Source organism: Ananas comosus, unplaced genomic scaffold (genome assembly GCF_001540865.1).
Source record: "Ananas comosus cultivar F153 unplaced genomic scaffold, ASM154086v1, whole genome shotgun sequence".
In the NCBI taxonomy this organism is placed as follows: domain Eukaryota; kingdom Viridiplantae; phylum Streptophyta; class Magnoliopsida; order Poales; family Bromeliaceae; genus Ananas; species Ananas comosus.
In genome coordinates this window covers 1-22,122 of record NW_017890868.1, presented here as the reverse complement: position 1 = coordinate 22,122, position 22,122 = coordinate 1, and the positions used below count along the sequence as shown (strand labels likewise).

General features: G+C 33.6%; 2 protein-coding genes across 2 annotated transcripts; both read left to right on the top strand.

Annotated features, from left to right (window-relative positions):
* The first annotated feature begins 3,151 nt into the window (after positions 1–3,151).
* On the top strand, positions 3,152–8,372 carry LOC109704352 (ATP-citrate synthase alpha chain protein 2-like). Its single transcript, XM_020225108.1, has 11 exons — positions 3,152–3,328; positions 4,112–4,288; positions 4,985–5,227; positions 5,370–5,421; positions 5,661–5,775; positions 5,867–5,948; positions 6,798–6,893; positions 7,070–7,171; positions 7,294–7,410; positions 7,519–7,635; positions 8,061–8,372. Exons 1-11 carry the CDS (start codon positions 3,230–3,232, stop codon positions 8,130–8,132), a joined length of 1,272 nt encoding a protein of 423 aa, XP_020080697.1. The 5' UTR covers positions 3,152–3,229; the 3' UTR covers positions 8,133–8,372.
* Positions 8,373–14,564: 6,192 nt separating this feature from the next.
* LOC109704353 (cytochrome b-c1 complex subunit 9-like) lies at positions 14,565–21,493 on the top strand. Its single transcript, XM_020225109.1, has 3 exons — positions 14,565–14,804; positions 15,041–15,088; positions 21,124–21,493. Exons 1-3 carry the CDS (start codon positions 14,712–14,714, stop codon positions 21,169–21,171), a joined length of 189 nt encoding a protein of 62 aa, XP_020080698.1. The 5' UTR covers positions 14,565–14,711; the 3' UTR covers positions 21,172–21,493.
* The last annotated feature ends 629 nt before the right edge of the window (positions 21,494–22,122 follow it).

Below are 22,122 nucleotides of genomic sequence, written 5' to 3'. Positions count from 1 at the left end.
TTTTTTCTAAAAATATTTCTTTGTTTTATATATATAGGGCTTTTTTACAAAATAATTTTTAAAAATTTTAGTATTCGTAAAATAATCCTGCAAAAATTATATTTGAAAAACTAACCCTCTTTTTACCATGTAAGAACCGCGGTGGAATTTTCTCTTAAAGACAGTGAACGATTCACTGCCTTCTTAAGTTTTTTACAAAAGCTGTTAATCTGTTAACCGTCTTAATGAATGTGATGAACGATTCACCGTTTTTAAAAGATCTTGGAGATTTTCAAAGTGTAGTAAACGATTTACCGCGTTTTGGAAAAAACCTTACGCGCCTTAAAAAAGGTTGATGAGTATAAATTTGATAGGATTGTTTCGTAAATTATAAAAGTTTAGAAGGTTAGTTTGTAAAAAAGTCAAAAAATATATATATATAGTCCTCGAATGAGCGAATCTATTGGTGGATTTTTGGTAGTAGGTGGGGGTGGCGCATGCTTGTGCTTTGCGCCACAACGTGAAAGCGTAACTAACACTACGCGCCATCCGTAAACATGTCTCGAACACGAAACAGCTCCATCCCCCACTCAAAATAAGCCACGTCTCTCCGAGAAATTATTGCCTGCACCGGGTGTGTCCGTACATTTCATGCACCACTGTCTTTTTTCTTTTTTTTTTTTAAATTGCCCCCAAATTAGGATCTGATGATAATCCACAGAATTTGAGGTGCCCAAAAATCAAAAATCCCAAAATTTTGCAAACCTATTATTACTAAGACAGGAATTATTTGATTTACGGGGAAAAAAAACATGAAATCAATGTCCAAATTTTATGAGTTTCTGAGTAATAGGACTTTATATAATATATATCTCACTAAATTAGATTTTTACTAAGACAGGAATTATTTAATTTATAATATAAAAAGCTAAAAGTCAAAGTCCAAATTTTATGAGTTTTCGGGTATACGACTTTATATAATATATCTCACTAAATTAGACTTTGAATTTGCGACCTTTTTTATTCTGTTTTTAGAGGGCAATATATGAGATGTATTTTTTAACTATTTTTAACTATTTCTAAGTGATGTGATTCATACGGCCTGATGGATGTACCAAAATATAAAAATCCGTTAACTTTAAAAACTTGGTATTAAGATAAGAAGTATTTGATTTGTAAAAAAAATTAAAAAAATAGACGGGCTTCCAAACTTTGTAAGTTCTCAAGTGTATAACTTTTGAATATTATGGAATGCATTTTGGTGAATTAGATTTTGAATTGACGATATCTTTTTGGCTAAATTATATAAAATCTTTCTGTCAAAATACGATTTTTCACTTTCCTCCTGTCATTTAAACACCTACACTTTACCCCCTTGTAAAATAAAAAATATTCACTTCACACCCAGCCGTTAGTAATCCGTTAGGGTTCCATTTGTAAAATATTATTATATATTTTTTTATGCCAAAAATATTCTTGGCCTTCTCTCCTGTGAACATGGTGAGGGGCAAAATAGTCATTTTATCATCACAGTTCACACCGTATCTTTCTGTGAACATTTTTTATTTTATAAGTGGGTAAAGTGTAGGTTTTTAAATGACGGGGGAAACTGAAAAATCGAATTTTGACGGAGGAGTTTTCTGTAATTTAGCCTATCTTTTATTCCATTTTTGAAAGCCGATGTTTGAAATCTACTTAAAAACCAAAAGTAAGCAATTTTTTGTTTTCTAAAAGAGTTGTGCATTATATATTCTGTATTCTAAATTCCATAATAATGATTTCAAAATCAAAATCTAACTGATTGTATATATTATATGACATTTAGAATGCATGCACATTGAAAATTAGAAAAAAAAAATTTTAAAAAAAATTTCTTATAAATCAAATTATAGTTTCTTTTCCGCCTTTGATTATTTAGACTAATTGATATCTTAGTAACAGATTTTAAAATCTTATTACTTTTGTATGTAAAATCTTTAGACGGTGTGTGGGTCGTATCTATTAGATTGAATTTTGATTTTAGTAAACTTTAATTTGCTTTTTTGTGGCTTAGCATATTTATTTGTCATCTAATGATTCAAAAAGTTGAATTAACTATCTTTTAATTTTATTTTTATTTTGTGAAAAAAACTTGCGGTCAAATCGAATAGCAAAATAAAATTTTTGAAACTGTGGAGTGATATCCTTAGTGAAATAAAAATAAAATTATATAATAATATTAAGTGTAACTTTTTGAATCACATTACGAGAAAGTGAAAGTGTGCCAAACCAGATGATAATTAAGTATAACTTTTTAAACTATAATTGATCTTCTCTAGCACACAATGGTAAAGGGCTTAATTGTTGATACCCGAGGTCTCAAATTCGAAATCTAATTATTTCATATTTTTAAATTAATTTACTTTTAAAAATAATAAATGAAGTGAGTATCGGACTACCATATTCTCTCTCTCTCTCTCTCTTTTTGAATTATAAGGTGATAAAATAAAAGTGCATTAAAATCAAAATGGGGTAAGTTGAAGTTTTTACTAGGGATGTAAATGGGTATGGATATCCGAAATTTTATTCGAATCCGAACCCAAATGAAACGAATATATCCAATGGATGTGGATATGGATATCAAAAATAGAAACCCGACGGATATGAATTCGGATATGGATTTTGATTGTACTCGATCCGAACCCGAACCCGACCCGAACCCGAATTTATTTTGTATTATATATAATATATAAATAAAAATTTAATGTTATATTTGAATTTGTATTCCAAAAATTTAGATTTAATATAATATATTTTGAAATATTGAAAAAAGAAATAATTATTTTGAGTTCGGGTTTCGGATTTTTGGTCAGGTTCGGATTTGGATATGAATTTTTAAAATCCGTCGGGTTCGGGTTCAGGTTCGGGTCTCGGGTTTGGAGTCGGGTTCGGGTTTGGATTTTTAAAAATCCGTCCCGAATCCGACCCGTTGACATCTCTAGTTTTTACCCTTGTGAGTATAAGACGTTGGTGCATTATGTGTACGGATACACCGGGTGCAGGCAACAGTTCCTCGATTCTGGGAGATGAGTACGTTAGTGTCTACGGATGACGTGGTGAACCGGGTCCAGGAATAAACTTCAATCGGCGAATAAACCCGGTGCTATAAGCCTATAAATGCCTCAGTACGAGGCTCGGAGTGAGATCTCGCGAAGAGAGAGAGAGAGTGAGAGAGAGAGAGAGAGATTTTGAGATCTCGAGATCTCGAGCAATGGCGAGGAAGAAGATCCGGGAGTACGATTCGAAGCGGCTCTTGAAGGAGCATCTGAAGCGGATCGCCGGGATCGACCTACAAATCACCTCGGCTCAGGTTCCCATCCAAACCCTAGCATTTTCCTTCCCATTCTCGATCTCAATCAATGCTTCTGATGCTTCCTAGTAGAACATCTCATCATTTGAAGCTCGGATCAGGGGAATTTCCGTAGTTTCTAGGTTTGATTCACAGGAAAATGGATTTTTTTTTTTTAGAGGAGGTGTTTTTTTGGGCGAAAGATGATGTTTTTAATTAGTATGGTGTTATTTTCAAATGGAATATGAATCTGAGGTAGTTTGTGGAATGTTGTTCGTATTATTATTATTATTATTATTATTTTGTTAAAAATATATGAAGAAGCCCCTCAACGGTAGGTCATTTTGAAATATACTCTTCAACTAAATCTTTTTTTTTAATAAATTCGACAGATCGCAAGCTTTTGATTGAAGTTATTTTTGTGATAATTAATCTAAATTTTTATTGGATTTAATGGTGATTCTACTAAATTTCACTATTTTGAGCACTTTTTTAGCTCATGGAGCTGCAGATCCGATTAAACGGTAAGAGGTGATGGTTGAAGAGCTGTTAATCTTTAAACAATACCAAATTCAATTTAGGAAAATAACTCAAATCAAAACAATCAAAAGCTAAGGAGTGTCAATAGAAAAAAAAAAAAAGATTTATTCAAAATGACTTATAGTTGAGGGAGTCCCTGCAGAATTTCACCTACATGCTTCTTTAGATCTATTGATACTGTTCATGAACATTTTTAGAATTTGAATTGTTATACTCTTCCAAGATATGGGTATGTCTAATTTGGTAATGATGATTGTTTTAAAGGTGACGCAATCAACGGATGTGAACGAGTTGTTGAACAAGGAGCCATGGCTGTCGTCTACGAAGCTGGTGGTGAAGCCGGACATGCTGTTCGGAAAGAGAGGAAAGAGTGGGTTGGTGGCACTCAATTTAGATTTCGCCCAAGTGTCTCAGTTCGTCAAGGAACGACTTGGAGTTGAGGTGGATGTCAAATCCAAGGAGTTACTCTTCGTCTTGTTTTACTTCGATTTTTCTGATAGTAGAAATAGCTACATGTATTTTCCTGCAAAGTTATCTTTTTTATATGTCCCTGCAATTTCAAATATTAAAGAGCCCACCTTTTGATTCTCCTTTTCGTCTTTTTGTTTTTTAAGGTAAAAAACACAGAAACTTTAACCAAACATTAATGCATATTGAGATGGATACCTGAATTTAATTGCAAAAGAAAAGTGTAATGGGCTTCTGAACTTTAAAAGTTTGATTTTATTAGAACTTGATGGTTTTTATTAAATATAGACTACTCTGTTAGGTACAAACTATTTTGCTAGAAAGGTTACAAATACTATTAAAGTTACTTGAATCAAACAAACGCCAAGGTACGTAGTAGAATAAGAATTTTAAATATTGATGTACCATCTCAAAATGCAGAATAATTTTGATAACTCTATAATCTATACTTTTATCTTTTTTTATTCAAAACCGATCTTTCCAAAGGATTAGATGTCTCCAACCGAGATGAGGGCATTTTTGTAGCAAAATGCATTTTATGAGGAACGGAGCGACAATTAGGATTTAGGACTTTGTAACTCGTAAAAGCAAATAGTTGATTAGCCGGGATATGTATGTAGAATCACATTTGTACCATGGAAATGATGATGTTGATTTCACTGCATGTAGGTTGAGATGGGTGGATGTAAGGCTCCAATTACCACGTTTATTGTTGAACCTTTTGTTCCCCATGAGCAAGAATACTACCTTTCAATCGTGTCGGAGAGGCTTGGATGCACTATTAGTTTCTCAGAGTGTGGAGGGATTGAGATTGAAGAGAACTGGGACAAGGTTAAGACGATTTTCCTTCCCAGCGAGAAGACCATGACGTCTGAGGCTTGTGCTCCATTGATCGCAACCCTTCCACTAGAGGTGAATATAAATATGTTTATGTAGAATGTGTTTTGGTTGATGAGTTCAGAAGCTTAAAAACCAAAGTTGACATGTATTTTTCACTAGCGAACAAAATATATTATGACTTGTCTGACTCGTACATCATATTTATTGGGCTCAGGTGCGTGATAAGATTGGGGACTTCATTAAAGGGGTCTTTGCTGTTTTCCAGGGTATGCTTGTAGGCAAACTTTACTTTTAACTCCCTTTTTAATTTAAGGATCCATGGTGTTTGCTTTGTTAAACGATTCATATCATCAGCAACTAACATATAGGTATTGGACAGCACTTTGTCTTTCTCATAAATAAATAGAACGTGTAAGTAGGACACTTATTGACTAGAAATTTAATGAAGTTGTCAAAACTATATAAAATATACCTGATGTGCAATAACTTGGTTTCTTACGCCCAGATTTGGACTTTACTTTCCTTGAAATGAACCCATTTACGTTGGTTAATGGCAAGCCATACCCACTGGATATGCGGGGAGAATTGGATGACACAGCTGCTTTCAAGAACTTCAAGAAGTATGTTTCTTTGCTTCTCGATTCTTCAATTAAAGATGCTTTTCTGCGGGAAAAGATGGGTCATGCTAGTTGTTCTTATTTTGATCTGCAGGTGGGGGGACATAGAGTTTCCACTGCCTTTTGGCAGAGTCCTGAGCTCCACTGAAAGCTTCATCCATGAACTCGATGAGAAGGTTGGTAATATTTGCATATGTTTCACATTTGTAATTTGATCGAAATTTCAGTGTGGGCAGGAACTAGCTATTCTTGGAGGTTACCTTATAGTGCTTTACATGAAAGCCTCGGTATATGTTATGTAGGTTGGAACAGATTTTACAACGTATACCTTCTCGAGGACCAATTTTAGAATGGGGTAACTTCCCGCTGAGATTCATGTTCTTAGGTTCATACAGCAAAGCAATCACAAATGATGATGAGCTCTTCCAAGAATCACAGTTTAGAAGAAAATGGTTTTTAATTTTATGTAATTCTGAAGCTGTTTCAATTCATTAATGTAAAAAATGTGCTTTGAACACCTTTTACGTGTAAATCCTGGAGGCTTCATCTCTTAAAGGCATCCCAAATATTTATGGTGAATGACAAATTGTTTTCCCTGTGAGGCAGGCAATAACCCAATTAAGGTTTCACCTTAGATTCTTCCCTTCTCTTCTTGGATTCAGGGAGGGATGTCTTCTAACATAGTTGTACCCTTCGGTAATTTTTGTTCGCAGTAGGTACTATTGAGACTTGAATATACAATTGTAAATACAATACCTTTAACACTATACTGTGGAATTTTTCCATAGTTATACTGATAGAAAAGAGAGTAACTCTCTTCATAATTTATTTGTTGAATACTACAGAGATAAATGATATGTTTAACATTATTTTTCAGAATGTCATCTTTCTAATCTCAATATTTTCCTTCTTTACCAATTTTTAACTTAGATCGATCCCAGATGAATGTTAGGGGGCTGTTAAATAATACAATAAGCTCCAAATAACATGTGTAATGCGTACGTGCTAACCCTCTTCCTTTCTAGACGAGCGCATCTCTGAAGTTCACTGTTTTGAATCCCAAAGGGCGCATATGGACCATGGTAGCCGGTGGCGGTGCCAGTGTCATATATGCTGATACAGTAAGTTTTTCGTCACTTACTACTGTATTCTTTTTTTTTTTTTTTCCCAGTCCTTTCATGGAATTGTTGCTTGATACTGTTCTTATAGTTCATATAAATTATCACATGATATATTACTTTTGCATTATCGGTTAAAAGTCAAATATCAAATTTTAATATTTTCAATGTTTAACCAGGTTGGCGATCTGGGTTATGCATCAGAATTAGGAAACTATGCAGAATACAGTGGTGCTCCAAATGAGGAAGAGGTCCTGCATTATGCTAGAGTCGTTCTCGATGTAGTAACTCTATGATGTTTTCCTTCTTCTGTCCCTATTATATCTGTCTACTAAGCACTCAATTTCTCCAAGCACTCTGATCTCTCTCTGTCTCTGTTTCTGTCTCTCTCTCTCTCTCATAGTATGCAACAGCAGACCCGGACGGTCGTAAGAGAGCCCTGCTAATTGGGGGAGGTATAGCGAACTTCACCGACGTCGCTGCTACTTTTAATGGCATTATTCGTGCCCTAAGAGAGAAGGTCAGGAACTGAAGCCATTCACCAGTTTTCTATCTCTTATCACCTGAAGCTCTTTTTGTGAATATCACCAGCTTGTATATATTTTTCTCTTACTTTATCATTCTGCAGGAAACAAAGCTGAAGGCTGCAAGGATGCACATATATGTTCGAAGGGGCGGTCCAAACTATCAGACTGGGCTTGCAAAAATGCGCACTCTAGGTGTGGAACTAGGAATTCCTCTCGAGGTAACTAGCTGAATATACTTATACCTCCATTACCTATAAACCTTTCTTTAGATGGAATTATTTGCTTAAGTTGCGTTATTGGTCTCCGTACTCATTGCAAGATTTCAATTTAGTCCGCGGCTTCTAAATTTTACTGCTTGACTCTTGCTCGTCGAGTCTCATCTGTGAGAATAGCAGAGATTCTATTGTTGCTACCATGCATAATGAACATTGTAGCTGTGTCATCAGTTACTTGCCGATATCAACCTTATTGTATAGTGAATCACTTAAATAAGTTCATTTCAGGGAGTCCAATTGTTTAATACGAAGGTCGACAACTAAAATGAAACATTTCGACAAAACAAATTAAAAATGATATTGGTTTTTTTTTCCTCCCTTGAAACCAAAACCACTAATGGATCGATACTCGGATATGCTTGTTGCAGGTGTACGGTCCGGAGGCTACGATGACTGGAATTTGCAAGCAAGCCATTGATTGCATCATGTCTGCAGCATAGTTTATCTTCAAGTTTTTGGCTCTAAATTTTTATTATCCTCATTTCTGTATTTCAAAGTGAGAGAGTTTCATTTATAGTTTGCATGAGAGAGAGAGAGAGAGAGAGAGAGAGAGAGAGAGAGAGATTGAGCCACAAATATATTTATGGTAATTGTGTTTTATTTTTCTATCTATATTCTGCCACCTTAGTTAATGCTGCTAAAAGTGCTAATAAAATCGTTATTTCTGACCTTTTTGCTCTTAGGGCATGTTTGGTTTGAATTCTTTAAGACTTGGAATGAGAATCGGAACAAGTCATTTCTATTGTTAGTGTTTGGATTGAGTGGATTGATATTCTGATTTTCGTTCCAGAGGAATTTGAATTCCTCAAGGGTGTGTTTGGTTCGCATTATGAAAGATTACTAGGAATAAAAGATATCCGAGAATCTTATTCCTATTCATCCTATTACTAAGAATGTGGAATTCCTATGTTTGGTTCGCACGGTAATATTAATTAGCTATGTTATTTAATATTACAAAAAATATACAATTAATTAATTTATTTATTTAATTAATTTTAGATAATGTTACCAAAAGTTTCAACATCTTTTTAGAAAAAAGGAAGAGAAAGTATAAGTGAGAGAGAGAGAGTATAATTAAAAAAATAGAAAGAAAAATATAGTCAAAATTAGAGGGAGTGAGAGAGTTGAAATTTTAGAAAGAGAGAGAGAGAGAGAGAGAGAGAGAGAGAGAAAGCTTAGTTTAGAGAGAGAAAAAAAAGTTGAATTTTAGAGAGAAAAATAAGTTTAGAGAGAGATAAGGTTAGAGTGTAAAGACAAATAATATCAATTAGCCGGCGGATAGGAAGAAAGAAAGAGATTAGACATATTATGATTACCCCAATCTATTAATATGAGGATACCCACCCTCCCTCAAGGGAATGAGATTAGTACTTTGGGGTCAATCTTATTCCCAAATGAATCCAATATTACCAACTAGATTACTTAGTCGTTTAGCCAAACACCGTCATAATTTTTGATTCCCATTGGATTACTAGGAATCTTTAAAAGATAGCGCGAACCAAACGCACCCTTAAAGTGACCTCGCCAACCTCTAACTTTGATTTCAAGTGATTGAGAAAAGTATTATTTTTCTTTACTAATATATTTTAAATTCAATTATAATCATATCCATTTATTAGATTAAATATAATTTCAAATTTGAATATAAATATGAATTATAATTTAAAACAATATATTGATTAAATTTATTGTTCTAAAGTTTGAATTTTTAATTTGCACCATTGAATATGAAAACTGTAAATTTTAATTTTAATTGCAAATTGTAAGTTTTAAAATTTTATATTATTATTTATAATTTAATTATATAAATTTATTGTTAATATTCAACTAATAATAAATTACTAAGATATTTATTGTTAATATTCAACTAATAATAAATTACCAAGATACCCTTGGTAGGACGGGGTGAGGAAAACCCACCAAATATATTTGTTTATAGTTAATATCAAGATATATGGAGTAGGGCTACTACTCTTATGAGTATTGGACACTTCGTACTCATAAGTTGTTTTCAATGATAGGGCTTCCAAATCGACGACCCACTACGTTAAATATAAACTAGAGTATTTGAAACTTCTAAAAAATAAATTTCGTAATTTTTCGAAATCATAATAAAGTCCATCAAACGGGCATAAAATGAACGGTCAAAATCAAACGACATCCTAAAAATGAATGATCGGATCATTCAATTTAAGATCGGAGTTATTGATCTTTATCTAGGCAGTGAATAGAATTTTCCATCAAAAATTCAACTTATTCCAATTCCTTTACGCCGTCAAACTAGCAAGTCTCTCATACCGGCCGTTAAAAATTGTCAATTTTGTGAGCTTTTGATCGTAAGGCAAATGATGTCAAAAAATTATGAAAATTAATTTCTAGAAGTTTTAAATGCTCTAGATAATGTTTAACAGTGTGGATCGTCGATTTGGAAGCTCTATCATCGAAAACAACTTATGAGTACAAGGGCGATCATACTTATAAGAGTATAGTAGCCTCTCTCTCTTTCTCTCTCTCTCTCTCTCTCTCTCTCTATAATATATATGTATAGTATAATATAATATTATATAATAAATATATATAATATATATATATATATATATATATATATATATATAGGCTAATGTTACTATCCTATTAATAGGATAGGAGCACTTGTCCTATCAAGTTGTTCTTGATGATCGAGATTCCGAATCGATGATCGGAACCGTTGAAGTTGATCTAGAGTATTTGAAATATCTAGAAACTAAATTTCATAAATTTTGATAATGGTTTACACGGTGATCAAAGTGTCGTAAAATCGACAATTTTTAACGGCCTATATGAGCCCTTTGCTTGTTTAACGGTGTAGAGCAATCCAAATTGCTTGAATTTTTAATAGCAAATTTTTATACTATTTAGATAATGTTTGATAACTCTGATTACGAACTGAGAAAGTCTAACATCTATTTTAAGAAGGTTATTCATTTATGACCGTTCATTTTTCAACTCTTAAGATGAACTTGATGATGATTTTTAAATAATACAAAATTTGGTTTCTAAACATTTCTAATTATGTAGATCAACTTCAACGGTGCCGATTATCAATTTGAAGTTCCGATCATTCAAATCGATTTGATAGGACAAGAATCCCAATCCTATTAATAGGATAGTAGCCGGACCCTCTATATATATATATATATTATAGAGAGAGAGAGAGAGATGAAGAGAGGAGAGAGAGAGAGAGAGAGAGAGAGAGAGAGAGAGAGCAGGACTGTTGTGCTCTCAGGAGCATGGAGGCCTCCGTGCTCCTGAGCCGTTTTCGATGATAGAATTTCCGAATCGACGATTGGCTCCGTTAGACTTGATCTAGCGTATTTGAAGTTTTTAGAAAATAATTTTTGCGATTATTCGATATCATTTACCTAACAATCGAAAGGATTCAAAATCAATAATTTTTAATGGCTGGAAATAAAAATCCTATAAAAAATGGTGATATAGCACTAAAATTTTCGATCAGAAATATTGATCTTGTTATAGATAGTATAAAGAATTTTGTATCAAAATTTCATCTGATTTGAATACTTCTACACCGTTAAATTTGAAAACGGTAGATATCAACCATTAAAAATTATTGATTTTGAATCATTTCGATCACTAGATAAATGATATCAAAAAATCGCAAAAATTATTTTCTAGAAACTTCAAATACACTAGATCAAGTCTAACGGAGCCGATCGTCAATTTGGAAATTCCATCATCGAAAACGGCTCAGGAGCACAGCGTCCTCCGTGCTCCTGAGAACACAGCAGCCCTGCTCTCCCTCTCTCTCTCTCTCTCTCTCTCTCTCTCTACTTCTTTATAATATATAATATATATATTTTCTATTGGATCGGAAACGAGCGACCCGACCAAATATTACAATAGTACGCAGGTTGAGGTATGTAATATTCTTAGTTAGTTATAAATGTCGGTTTCACATATAAGTTTTATTGAACGGGGGTGGTGTTTCTATCTCTTATTTCTTTCATATTGATCTGAAAAAACCGGGGAGACCGTCGATGCAGTAATAAGCCAATTAATACCCCCTAGTACAGCAGGCGATTTGAGGAGAATGAATTTTTTTTTTAATTTCACTAGGCAGTGCACGTGCGATGCACGTATTATTCTTTCTAATATAATTAAAATTATTAACAAATTAATGAATAAATAATATATTTAAATAGTAGGATCAAATTAAAGAAAAGTATTAAATATTATGAAGCATAAACAAAATATACGAAGTATTATGGATAGATAATATAGCAAAATAAAAGCATGAATCCATATATGACAATAGTCGGAAACAAAATGAAGTAAATAAAGAAGAGTTAAGTTCTTTCTAATTCCATTGTCTTAGTCTTCGTCATCGATGATCATCTTTTTTTTCCGAAGGCGAGAAAACTTTGACTCGGTAATATTCATCACTAAAGCTTCTTCATCGTCTTCAAGAATTTTTCGCTGAATATAATTTTGAGAAAAATTCTGACTTCTTGTTGATTTAGTTTCTTCATTATCTTTAAGAATATCATGTTGAATATGACTTTGAGGGAAATTTTTGTTTCCGATTGATTCATCTTCTTGTCCATCAAGTTCCTCAATTGATATGCCTGTGTAGTTGTAAGTAATTACCTCACCTCTTTTGGCCTCTACAACTTTAATATATAGTTAGTAAGTATGATTTTTTCAAGCAACTTTCTAATTTCCTCACAAATTGGTCAATATTATATTCCTGCAAAATTGAATGACAAATAATAAGTAAATTTATTAAATTATTTTTTGTATTATTATAATACACGTGGTACCTTTAATTGCCGAAGTTCATTAACGTTGCAATTCAATAATTGCCCCACTTCCTTTTAAAACATTGATACTCAAAGCTCGCCAGTATCATCAGCAACTTTTAGACGAAACATAAACCTGTAAAAACTTAACAAGCACTTAGATTTTTATTTAACTTTAACATATAAGAAAATAATATTGCTAATATTACTTATATTCAATATCAGTATCTGAATTGGGACAGAATTTGCACTGTTGAACACTACTAATTTCTATAATTTTCTTGTAGAATTCCTTACAAGCCATGTACCAAGGATCTTGCTTTTTGTTTAACTCCACCACTTGTATTTTTAACTCTCATAACTGGAAATAATATATCATCAAAATTTAATTTTTTGGTATACAAATAAAAGAACAATATACCTATTTAGATGCATTAACAAGATCTCCAGTAATCTCCTTAATAGTAGCTCTTTCATTTTTCATTTTGGCCGTATTCGTCATATTTCGTATTTTGTTCATTTCATCAGTGTTAAATAAGCTTTTTGAAATCCTACAATATACATTCAAAGAAATAAATAGTAACTAATATACATGTTAATTATTCATATATTGCGTTTATATTTACCATTCTCTTAAATCCTTTGCTTCCTTTGTTGATGGATTAATTTTGAGCATTGTATTTGATGTTGTAGAAAGTGAAATGCCTGATGATTAGAGAAAAAATTCAAAACTTAAATGTTATGATTGCAAAATATGATATCAGAAGCACATATTTGATTATATAAAATTTTTTACCTTTGAAGTTTTGTACATTCAGGGAAGTTGCAATTAAAATAGGCCTATCTTGAATCACCTTTTTGATAATGTCACCTTCCACAGTTGTTAAATTTTCTCACAAAATTGTTTGACAGAAGATGGTGATCTGTTAGAAGTGCAACGCATTAAAAGATATCTAAAATTATCTCTTAAGACTTCAAGAACCATGTATTTATAGTGTTGAGAGCCCTATGATAATAAATTATTATCTTTTCGTTTTCAACACAGCACGGTCATCCAAAAGTCATGCATAAAAAACGAAGCAATTTTGAAAATTTCAAAAGTCTTTTTTTTTGGGAATTCCAAAGGTCTTTTCGGGATTGTTTTTTTGTTTATTGGAGAAAAGGATTTAGGTTAGTCAAATCAACTAAAACTACGAATCAAATACGAACCTACAAAATAAAAAAAAATTGCTTTCTACATTATTGTTATTTATAATTTAATTATACAACATTATAATGAATATCTAGATAATAATTAGGTGACTTAATATTTTTTATTTTCTAAATAAATGCATTTTTGGTTGGAAAAAGAGAACTTCAAACAATTCAACAAATAATATTATCTATTTTATGATTTTGCATATTTAAACTTTGTTTTAATAGTTTTCATAAATTAATTCTGCTGCACTGTATTTTTTTCACCTTCATCATCATAATTCGTCATTTTAATTTAAAATTTTGTTGGTACAAAAGATCTAGATAATTGAAGGTTATTAATTAAGACATATTGAAGTTTAGTATTTTGAAAAATTATAATATTTTTTTAAATGCATATTAGAGAATTTAAATTAAAAATAGATTGCCTTAATTTAATAATTTATTTAACATTATAGTTATTTATAGGTTAATTATATAACATTATAATTAATATCTAGATAATAATTAGTTGACTATAAATTTTTGAAATTTTGCGAATAAATGAATTTTGTTATGGAAAGAGAAAAAGTACTACTTTTTTTTAAAAAATTTTGAAAAATTTTATTATACTATAAATTTTTAAAAAAAGTTTTGAGGCCTAATAAGAAATTTTAATTCTTGTTGATAGTTGGGTGTTCATCTAATTATATTAAGTTTTAAAATTTTACATAATTATTTATAATTTAATTATATAAATTTATTCTTAATATTCAATTAATAATAAATTATCAAGATATCCTTGGTAGGAGGGGGTGAGGAAAACCCACCAAATATATTTATTTATAGTTAATAAATATCAAGATATTCAAAATTATAATTATATAATATTTTAGTGAACTAAAATTTTGGGCATCCGTCGCTCCTGACATTCCTACGGAGAAGCGCCTTTTGGTCTAGGGAAGCCGCGGGCGGCGGAGAGAGAGACAACAGGGAACGTCGAGGCGATCGTCCAAAAGAAAAAAAAGAAAAAAAAATCGGAAAGCAATGGGGCTGTGGGATGCGCTCTACCGCGTCGTCATGCGCCGCAACTCCGTCTACGTGACCTTCGTCGTCGCCGGCGCCTTCGCCGGAGAGCGGGTTCGATCCCCACCCATCCATCCCTCGTTCATATTATCGACGATCTCCAATGAATCTGCTAGGGTTTCGATCAAATGGATCCCGGTCCATCACATCCAAAGTGGGATGATGATGAGATCGTTGACCTTATCTATTAATCTGTCGTCTGATCTGATCAGATTCGTCCCCTCTCTTTTTTTCTTTTCCTCTTCTTTTCTTGGATGATTTGCGTCTCCTGATCTGATTGTTGATTGCAGGTAGTGGATTACGGAGTTCACAAGCTGTGGGAGCACGTTAATGTTGGGGTATTCTTCTCTTAACTTCCTCCCCCGGTCTCTTTTTTTTTTTTTTTTCCCCTCAAAGAAAAGAATAATAGCTTGGAGAGATGAATCATAACCTAGTGTCCAACTTTGTTTGATGTCTCCTGGAGATGCATGATTTCTTCTATCAAATGCCATTTTTTACGGCCGAGTGACAACAAATAGTTTTTTTTTGTTCATAGGATCTAGATTTTATTTCGCAATTAGGGAAGATTTTTTTTTTTTTTTTTTGAATTATTACAAGAAACGCCTGTTTTCATGTCTGCCCGGCACACCACATCACAAGAAGCCTGCAGTTTCATAGCGGAATTTTCATGTTTGAGTTGCGCTTGTAGTTGCCCGATGACTTTTGCCTGTTAGACTAGTGTTAAGTAGGGAGGTGTTTGGCTTATCCTTTTGCCAACAATCTAGGCACCTCTCTGAGCTAGCACAAAATGTCTGATCAAAGAAAAAATCAAGTAACAGAGAGACCTACCACGAAAGCTGCAGAAATGGTTATTGCATAGAATAATTTCCTTTGCAGTCGCAGTTTATGCTCGTATAACTTAAAGAGGACTTCTCCCTCTGTATGTAGGAATCATCTAAAGAGAAGAATGATGCCTTAGGGGGCATTGTCAAATTAAATTGTGCCTTTGTATGCCCCTTTTTTATTCTGATATCCCTGAGTACAGGTTATCTATCTTCTGTAGGCTGCAATTCTGAGATTTCAGCATTGCATAGTAAGATTAGACTTTATTTGTTAATTGTAGTTATATGGATGCTGATTTCTATCTATTGTGGCTGGGTATTCTTCATGAAAGGCAGATAGTATTAACAGGGTTGGGCCGGTTGGCGTATTATAAGCTAGGGGTCATGGCTTGATATGATTCTAGAAATCTTATGTGATGCTTGAGTCTTGACTTGCATCCCCACAATTCTGAGTCTTAAGAGTAGCCGCTTTATGCAAAGATTCTGAGGGATAGGAATATCTGTAAATTCACCCTGTCAAGACTACAATTCAGTGGGACATGAAGTGGGTAATGGCCTTCAAGGGACAGTTGTTAATTTGTAGGGACTGCTTAACACTTGATATTGTAAGAAATATGCGAGTCACGTTGATAGGAGGGTAGTCTTCTGATTAACCAGTGATGCTTTTGGTTTGCAATAATGTTTCTTTGCTATGGTCTGGAGTAGAATGTTGTTTCGGCACAAGTATGTATACCTCAGATTATGGTCTTCGATGGAGACTTGGTAATATTCTTTCAGTGGAGTAGATGCCCATATGTAGGGCACATAGCACAATATATGGCATCCAGGACTATGCATAAGGTTGTCTTACCATGAAGGCAATTGATTGCTATCCAGTGGATACCTTATATGGTTAAATAGATGAAGCTACTTCTTCAGTTCTTCTTGTTTAATATTGGCAACTTCTCTACCATTGCAAAAAAATTTAGGTAGGTATCTTATGCTGTAGCTCATAGGCATAAGTTCTCATTGTAAGAGTTAGTAACTTCTTAATGACATGTGAACATGCATACAATTATCCTGCTTGTCTTTGTCTTTTTCTTTCTTTAGCTTTGGGAGGTGGTTGGGCTGCAGTTGGACTTCAAAAAAAAAAAATTGTTATTAGCCCATTTGCTATTTTGTCACCCTATGGTTCAAAGTGTTGCATTTTGTGCGCCTATGATTATATTTTTAGCTTTCCAATTAGGACTAGTTGCTATAGTGCAACTAAAAAGTGTGGCTAACTGCACAATTTATGCTGCAAATTGGTAGAGCTAGAAATGAAGGAATTCCGATATAATTACAATTTGAAAGGAGACGTGATTATCACACGCTCACCTTTTAAGGTATTTTGAAGATAGTTCCTTACGAAATCACCATAGGGGGCCATTGTGTTGCATTTTGAGCTGTTGGGTAGTAAATTGTCAATGTGCTATACCACAAGGGTTTTTTTTTTTTTTTTAATGAACAAGATTGCCTTTAGAAATATGTTTGTAAACATAAAATTAATCCATCTTGTTAAAGCCATGAGGACCCATGGTCATCTGTTGGAATTGTATGTTCTCTTGTGCAAAATGAATGTATCTGATATTAGAGAAGGATTTTTTTGAGGTCAAAAATAGTGTGTGGAGCTTTGAAGCCATCTTCTTGTTAATGAAACAAACCTACTACACTTTTCTGGTCATATTAGTGGTTTATAGCTCTTTGATGAAAATATACTCTATATAATCACTCATTTAGTCTCCAAGTCTATGGCCACCATGCCAGCGGCACGGCATGGAGAGCACTCAGTCGGTTCGGCTGGTTCACTTATTTATTGAATCGAAACGATTTTTTTGATTTTGACTATTCCAGAACCGAATTGGACTGAACTCTAGAAAAACGAATCGATTCGAACTGACAAATCTCGGTTCCATCAGTTGGTTTGATCGGATTGAGGAGCTAAAGGAAAAGATATAGCGAAGAAGAGATCACACATGCAAGTAAAGGCATGATCTGATACTATCTATGTGAATTTCGGTTGGATGGGACAAAACTGCAAGGGAAGAGAGGAGTTTGGCGGTGAACATTTTGCCAACATTTAGGGTTTCGTTGCACCTCCTCAAATGGCTCGATTTCAAGAAGATCTCGTTACTCCATTGCAAAGCCGACTGCTGAATCTCGTCACACCTCTCAGGTCGTTCGGCCTTGAGCGGATCTCATTGCTTGATCCACTCACATACGCAATGGAGGATGAAAAGGGGGAAGGATAGGGATGTGCAACGGCTTAGTTAGGGTTAGGGTTAGGCTTAGGTTGGATTCTATGTTTATGTATGAAGACTTTTGCACCTTACTGCTCTACCCTATGAAAATTGCATATTAGTCCTTTGTTTGTTCCTTTTTTTTGGTTTAATTAGTTTCTCAGTTCATAAAATGAACTGATTTTTTATTTCTAAGTTCGAAACTGAATTAAACCTGATTTCCAATTCAACTCAATCAAATAACATGAATAGGCTTGGTTCGGTTGTTTTATGTTTTTACCGTATATTGTCGCCGCTAGTTGTAGACATCTTAATAACTCAAGACCGTTTCAACATGATATAAAAGTGCACTCAAGAAGGATAAATTTAGTCACAATTGAAAAAAAGGAAGACACTACGATCACTAGACCAAAAATGATAAAAGAAATTGGGAGCAATCTTCCAATTTGTGTTTTTCACCACAACTTAATCTAATTATGCAATGGGACCCACTATTTGGTCCAAAAAATTAGTAAATTTATAAGGATTACGTGTTCAAAAAGCCATCATATAACCTTTTCATCTCAAAATACTCAAAAAGAACCCAAAAATTCCTGAAATGACATGTTTTCTCTATGTCATTTGGCATGATCCTATGCCACATGACGGTACAGCACACGGCATAGGTTAGCACTGGCAGTGTAACGATTCAACCTAATAACACTAATAACTCGTTGGGCTCTGCCCCAAAATGTTTAAACCCAATGTTTAGTATTAGAGTTTCTTAGTTTTTATACTTTCATTCACAATTCCTTGGCCATCTGAGATGGCATTATTGGGGCATCATAGACTCCCTCTCATTTGGACCCTGACATTCTCGTCGGGTCCCATTCCCTAATCCAAGATCACCAGACGATATGAGACATATCGCACACTTTCGGTTGGCAAACTGGATCGTATACCAAATATAACGACATAGCCCAGTAGTATTAATAACTTGTTGGGTTCAAACCACTAAATTAAAATACTTAAATCCAGTTATTAGTATTAAAATTCCTTGGTCTTTATATTTCCACTCACAATTCCTTGGCTATTCGATGTGAGACAATTAGGGTGTTATAGGTGGCATGGGCAATTCATGCATGGAATACACAAACGGACAAAGTTTGATACGTTGCTATTCCTGTATTTTGTTATAAGGTGTACATATTATTTTACCTATATATTTATAGGGGCTTGTTTAGTTCTACGTAAAAATGTGAAAAATAGTTTTTCAAGGAAAAGAGTTTTCAGTGGAAAAAAGGTTTTATTTTTTCTGATGTTTCGTTTGTTGTAAAAGAAATATATATTTCATACAACACTTGTTTGGTTTGGAGGGGAAAAAACTTTTTTTCCCTTTCATTATTTTATTATATTAAAAAAATATTTTAAAATTTTACTTAACTATATTAATTATATGTTTTACATTAATGCGTTATGCATATATGATTGTACTACAATATATTATATTATATTATGTAGATATTCAATATTTTACATCATATATATATTAATGTTATATTATATTTTATATATATATAATGTTTGTTTGGTTCTATGAGAAACTGAGCTACACCTCACATGGTCCACGATGCCTCGTGTGCACTTGGGGACCGCATGAGTACTCCGAGCCTGCACCGCATTTTTTCCCCTCTTTTGTTTCGCTTTCCGATCTTTTAGAGTGGAAAATGAAACGGGTTTTTTCCACAAAAGCTGTAGAGGTCTTTCACACAAACTATTTTATGAAGCAACCAAACACTCGGAAATTGTTTTCCAAGCCTAAAATAATTTCCGGCTCAGTTTTACCAGGAAACAAACATCCCCTAAATCATATTATGATCTGAAAATACATCATTCTGATTGTAGGACCTCCCTGTAAATGTTGTTCTTAGATATTCTGAACAAATTATTTTGATGCTTTATTTCCCGACTCGGTAAGCTATAATATGTTCTATCAATTCATAGCTATTGATCATATTGAGTTCTTTCTAAGTTGATAGTTTGGAATATTTTGTAGCTTAATAGTTGTCTGAGCATCCTAGAGAATTCTACAACTAAGAGTTCTTCTGTCATGATGCTATTATGATGCTAGTTGCGAACTCCTGAATGCTTAGTTCTGAAGTAGACAAAAGGAGAGATGGAAAAAAGAGAAGTTATGAGAGAATAATTTTCTCTCATTTAGAATAGGAGAAAGGAAGAGAAACCAAGAGAAAAGAAAATAAGCGCTCACTCGGAATTGTCACTTTTTTTTCGCTCGCCCGGAACAGTCACTTTTTTTTGGGTAAATTGTACACCTGTTGAACTTTTGGCAGTGTTTCACTTTGCCCTCCAAACTTTTAAAATGGACATCTAACATTCTAAACTCTAATATTTCATTCGTGTTATCTCTTCCGTCAGTTTCCGATTAATGGAGCTTGATGGGAAATGACAGTAGCTAAATAGGTTAGATTTTGGCTGGAAATCTACTGCCAAAACCCTCTTGTTCCTCCAAACTCTTTTTCTCCAATTCTCTCTCCTCCCAAGTTCTCCAAAACTCTCTCCTCCAACTCTCTTCTTCAAAGTTCATCATCTCTTCCAAAGCTCTTCTCCTCCTTTAACTCGAGTTGGAGGAGAAGAAGAGCTTTGGGAGACAATTGGAGGAGAAGAACATTGGAGAAGAGAGAATTGGAGAAAAAAAGAGTTTGGAGGAAAAAGAGAGGGTTTTGGTGATAGATTTTATGCCAAAATCTAACCTAGTTAGCTACTTTCGTCATTTTCCGTTAAGCTCCGTTAATCAGAAACTGACGGAAGAAATAACATGAATGAAATATTAAAGTTTAGGGTGTTAGATGCCTATTTTTGAAATTTAGGGGGTAAAGTGAAACTCCGCCAGAATTTCAGGGGTTAACAATGCAATTTACCTTTTCTTTTTTACTTCTCTGCTTTCGAAGAAGAAGAGAGAGAAAAGAAAGTAACCCTATCAGAACACATTTTCTCTTCTTTTTGTAAGAAAAGAAAGTAACCCTATCAAAACTCATTTTCTCTTCTTTTGTACAAGTCCAAAAATCACAAGAGTGGCATTTTCTTTTCCTTTACTCTTCTTATTTTCTCCTGTTCTCTATCATGTTCACTCTATCCAAACAGAATATAAACGATATCATTTTTTTTTCTTTTTTTTTTTTTGGTTTTGGGGGGCGGGGGGGTGTTGAAAGGTAATTTTATTTTCTTTTTTTATCTATTTTTGCCTGAAGAGATTCCCAGTATTTGTTTTTTTAATTGTTTGGTTTATATTTGCAGAAAAGGTATGAAGATATTCCAGTGTTGGGGCAAAGGCAGCCTGAATGATGCTGATCAATCTTTTAGCACATGGTGCAGTGAATTTGAGTTTAAAAAGTGTTTCTCAAGCTCTTTTTTTTTGTGTAATAAGTACTTAGAAACCAAAATAGGAGAAACGAAAATGGCTTTTGAGTCAGCAGACCTCTTTTTTTTTTTCCCAGTGTCTTGCTTGAACATTTAATTTGATGGTTGAAGTGTCGGCATGCTCTGATCTTATGCAATCTTGTTTGTATCTTGAGCAAAATAATTTTCAAGATTTCTTCTATCATTTGGGTTGTAACATTTAATTCTACATAATACTCGGCAGTAAGATAGTTATATTGTTGGATAAGATAAGATGATTGAAGGTATTTTATCAAAAACCTTTCATGTAGGAACAAGAAGATGGTCTTCTGGTCCGGTAGTTTCAGTAGTCAATGCCTTACTATTGAACTAGCTGATAATTTTATTATCTTTTTTTACTGTTAAAAGGCTGATGATGTAAGTTGAAACTTTTTTCCCAGTGCGAGTTACAAAGATAGGCTGATTGTTGCTTGTAATTGTAATTGGCATTTGCTATTGTTACAGCGATATGTATTTGTTCAGTAGGAATACATTCCCTGATCACTCAGTTGGCTTAATTGTGCTGGCAAATTTGGTTTACGGTGGGAACAGTAGGTACGTTCGCGCCACCAACAAAATTAATCGAATAAAAAAAATGAACTAAAAACTGCACTCATATACTCTGGCTTAGACGCGCTGGCAAATTTGGTTTATGGCAGGAACGCTAGGTACATTTGCACCGCCAATAAAATTAATCAAATAACAAAATGAGCTAAAATATAGTCCGTATAGTTGCATATAAGTGTGAAGTCTTGCATATAAGTGTGAAGTCAGAGCGAAGAATCACATATCGCACTATTGAATAGAGTCTTGCACAAGTTAGAACAAAATATTGTACCACTTGTCAAAACGTTGTAC

Excerpts from the sequence above, each read along its gene's own strand:
- LOC109704353 (XM_020225109.1), top strand. The coding sequence starts at position 14,712 with ATGGGGCTGTGGGATGCGCTCTACCGCGTCGTCATGCGCCGCAACTCC. Across the intron at positions 14,805-15,040 it reads GCGCCTTCGCCGGAGAGCGG|GTAGTGGATTACGGAGTTCA; the intron begins GTTCGATCCCCA and ends TGTTGATTGCAG. Across the intron at positions 15,089-21,123 it reads GGGAGCACGTTAATGTTGGG|AAAAGGTATGAAGATATTCC; the intron begins GTATTCTTCTCT and ends TTATATTTGCAG.
- LOC109704352 (XM_020225108.1), top strand. The coding sequence starts at position 3,230 with ATGGCGAGGAAGAAGATCCGGGAGTACGATTCGAAGCGGCTCTTGAAG. Across the intron at positions 5,228-5,369 it reads TCGCAACCCTTCCACTAGAG|GTGCGTGATAAGATTGGGGA; the intron begins GTGAATATAAAT and ends TATTGGGCTCAG. Across the intron at positions 7,172-7,293 it reads ATGCTAGAGTCGTTCTCGAT|TATGCAACAGCAGACCCGGA; the intron begins GTAGTAACTCTA and ends TCTCTCTCATAG.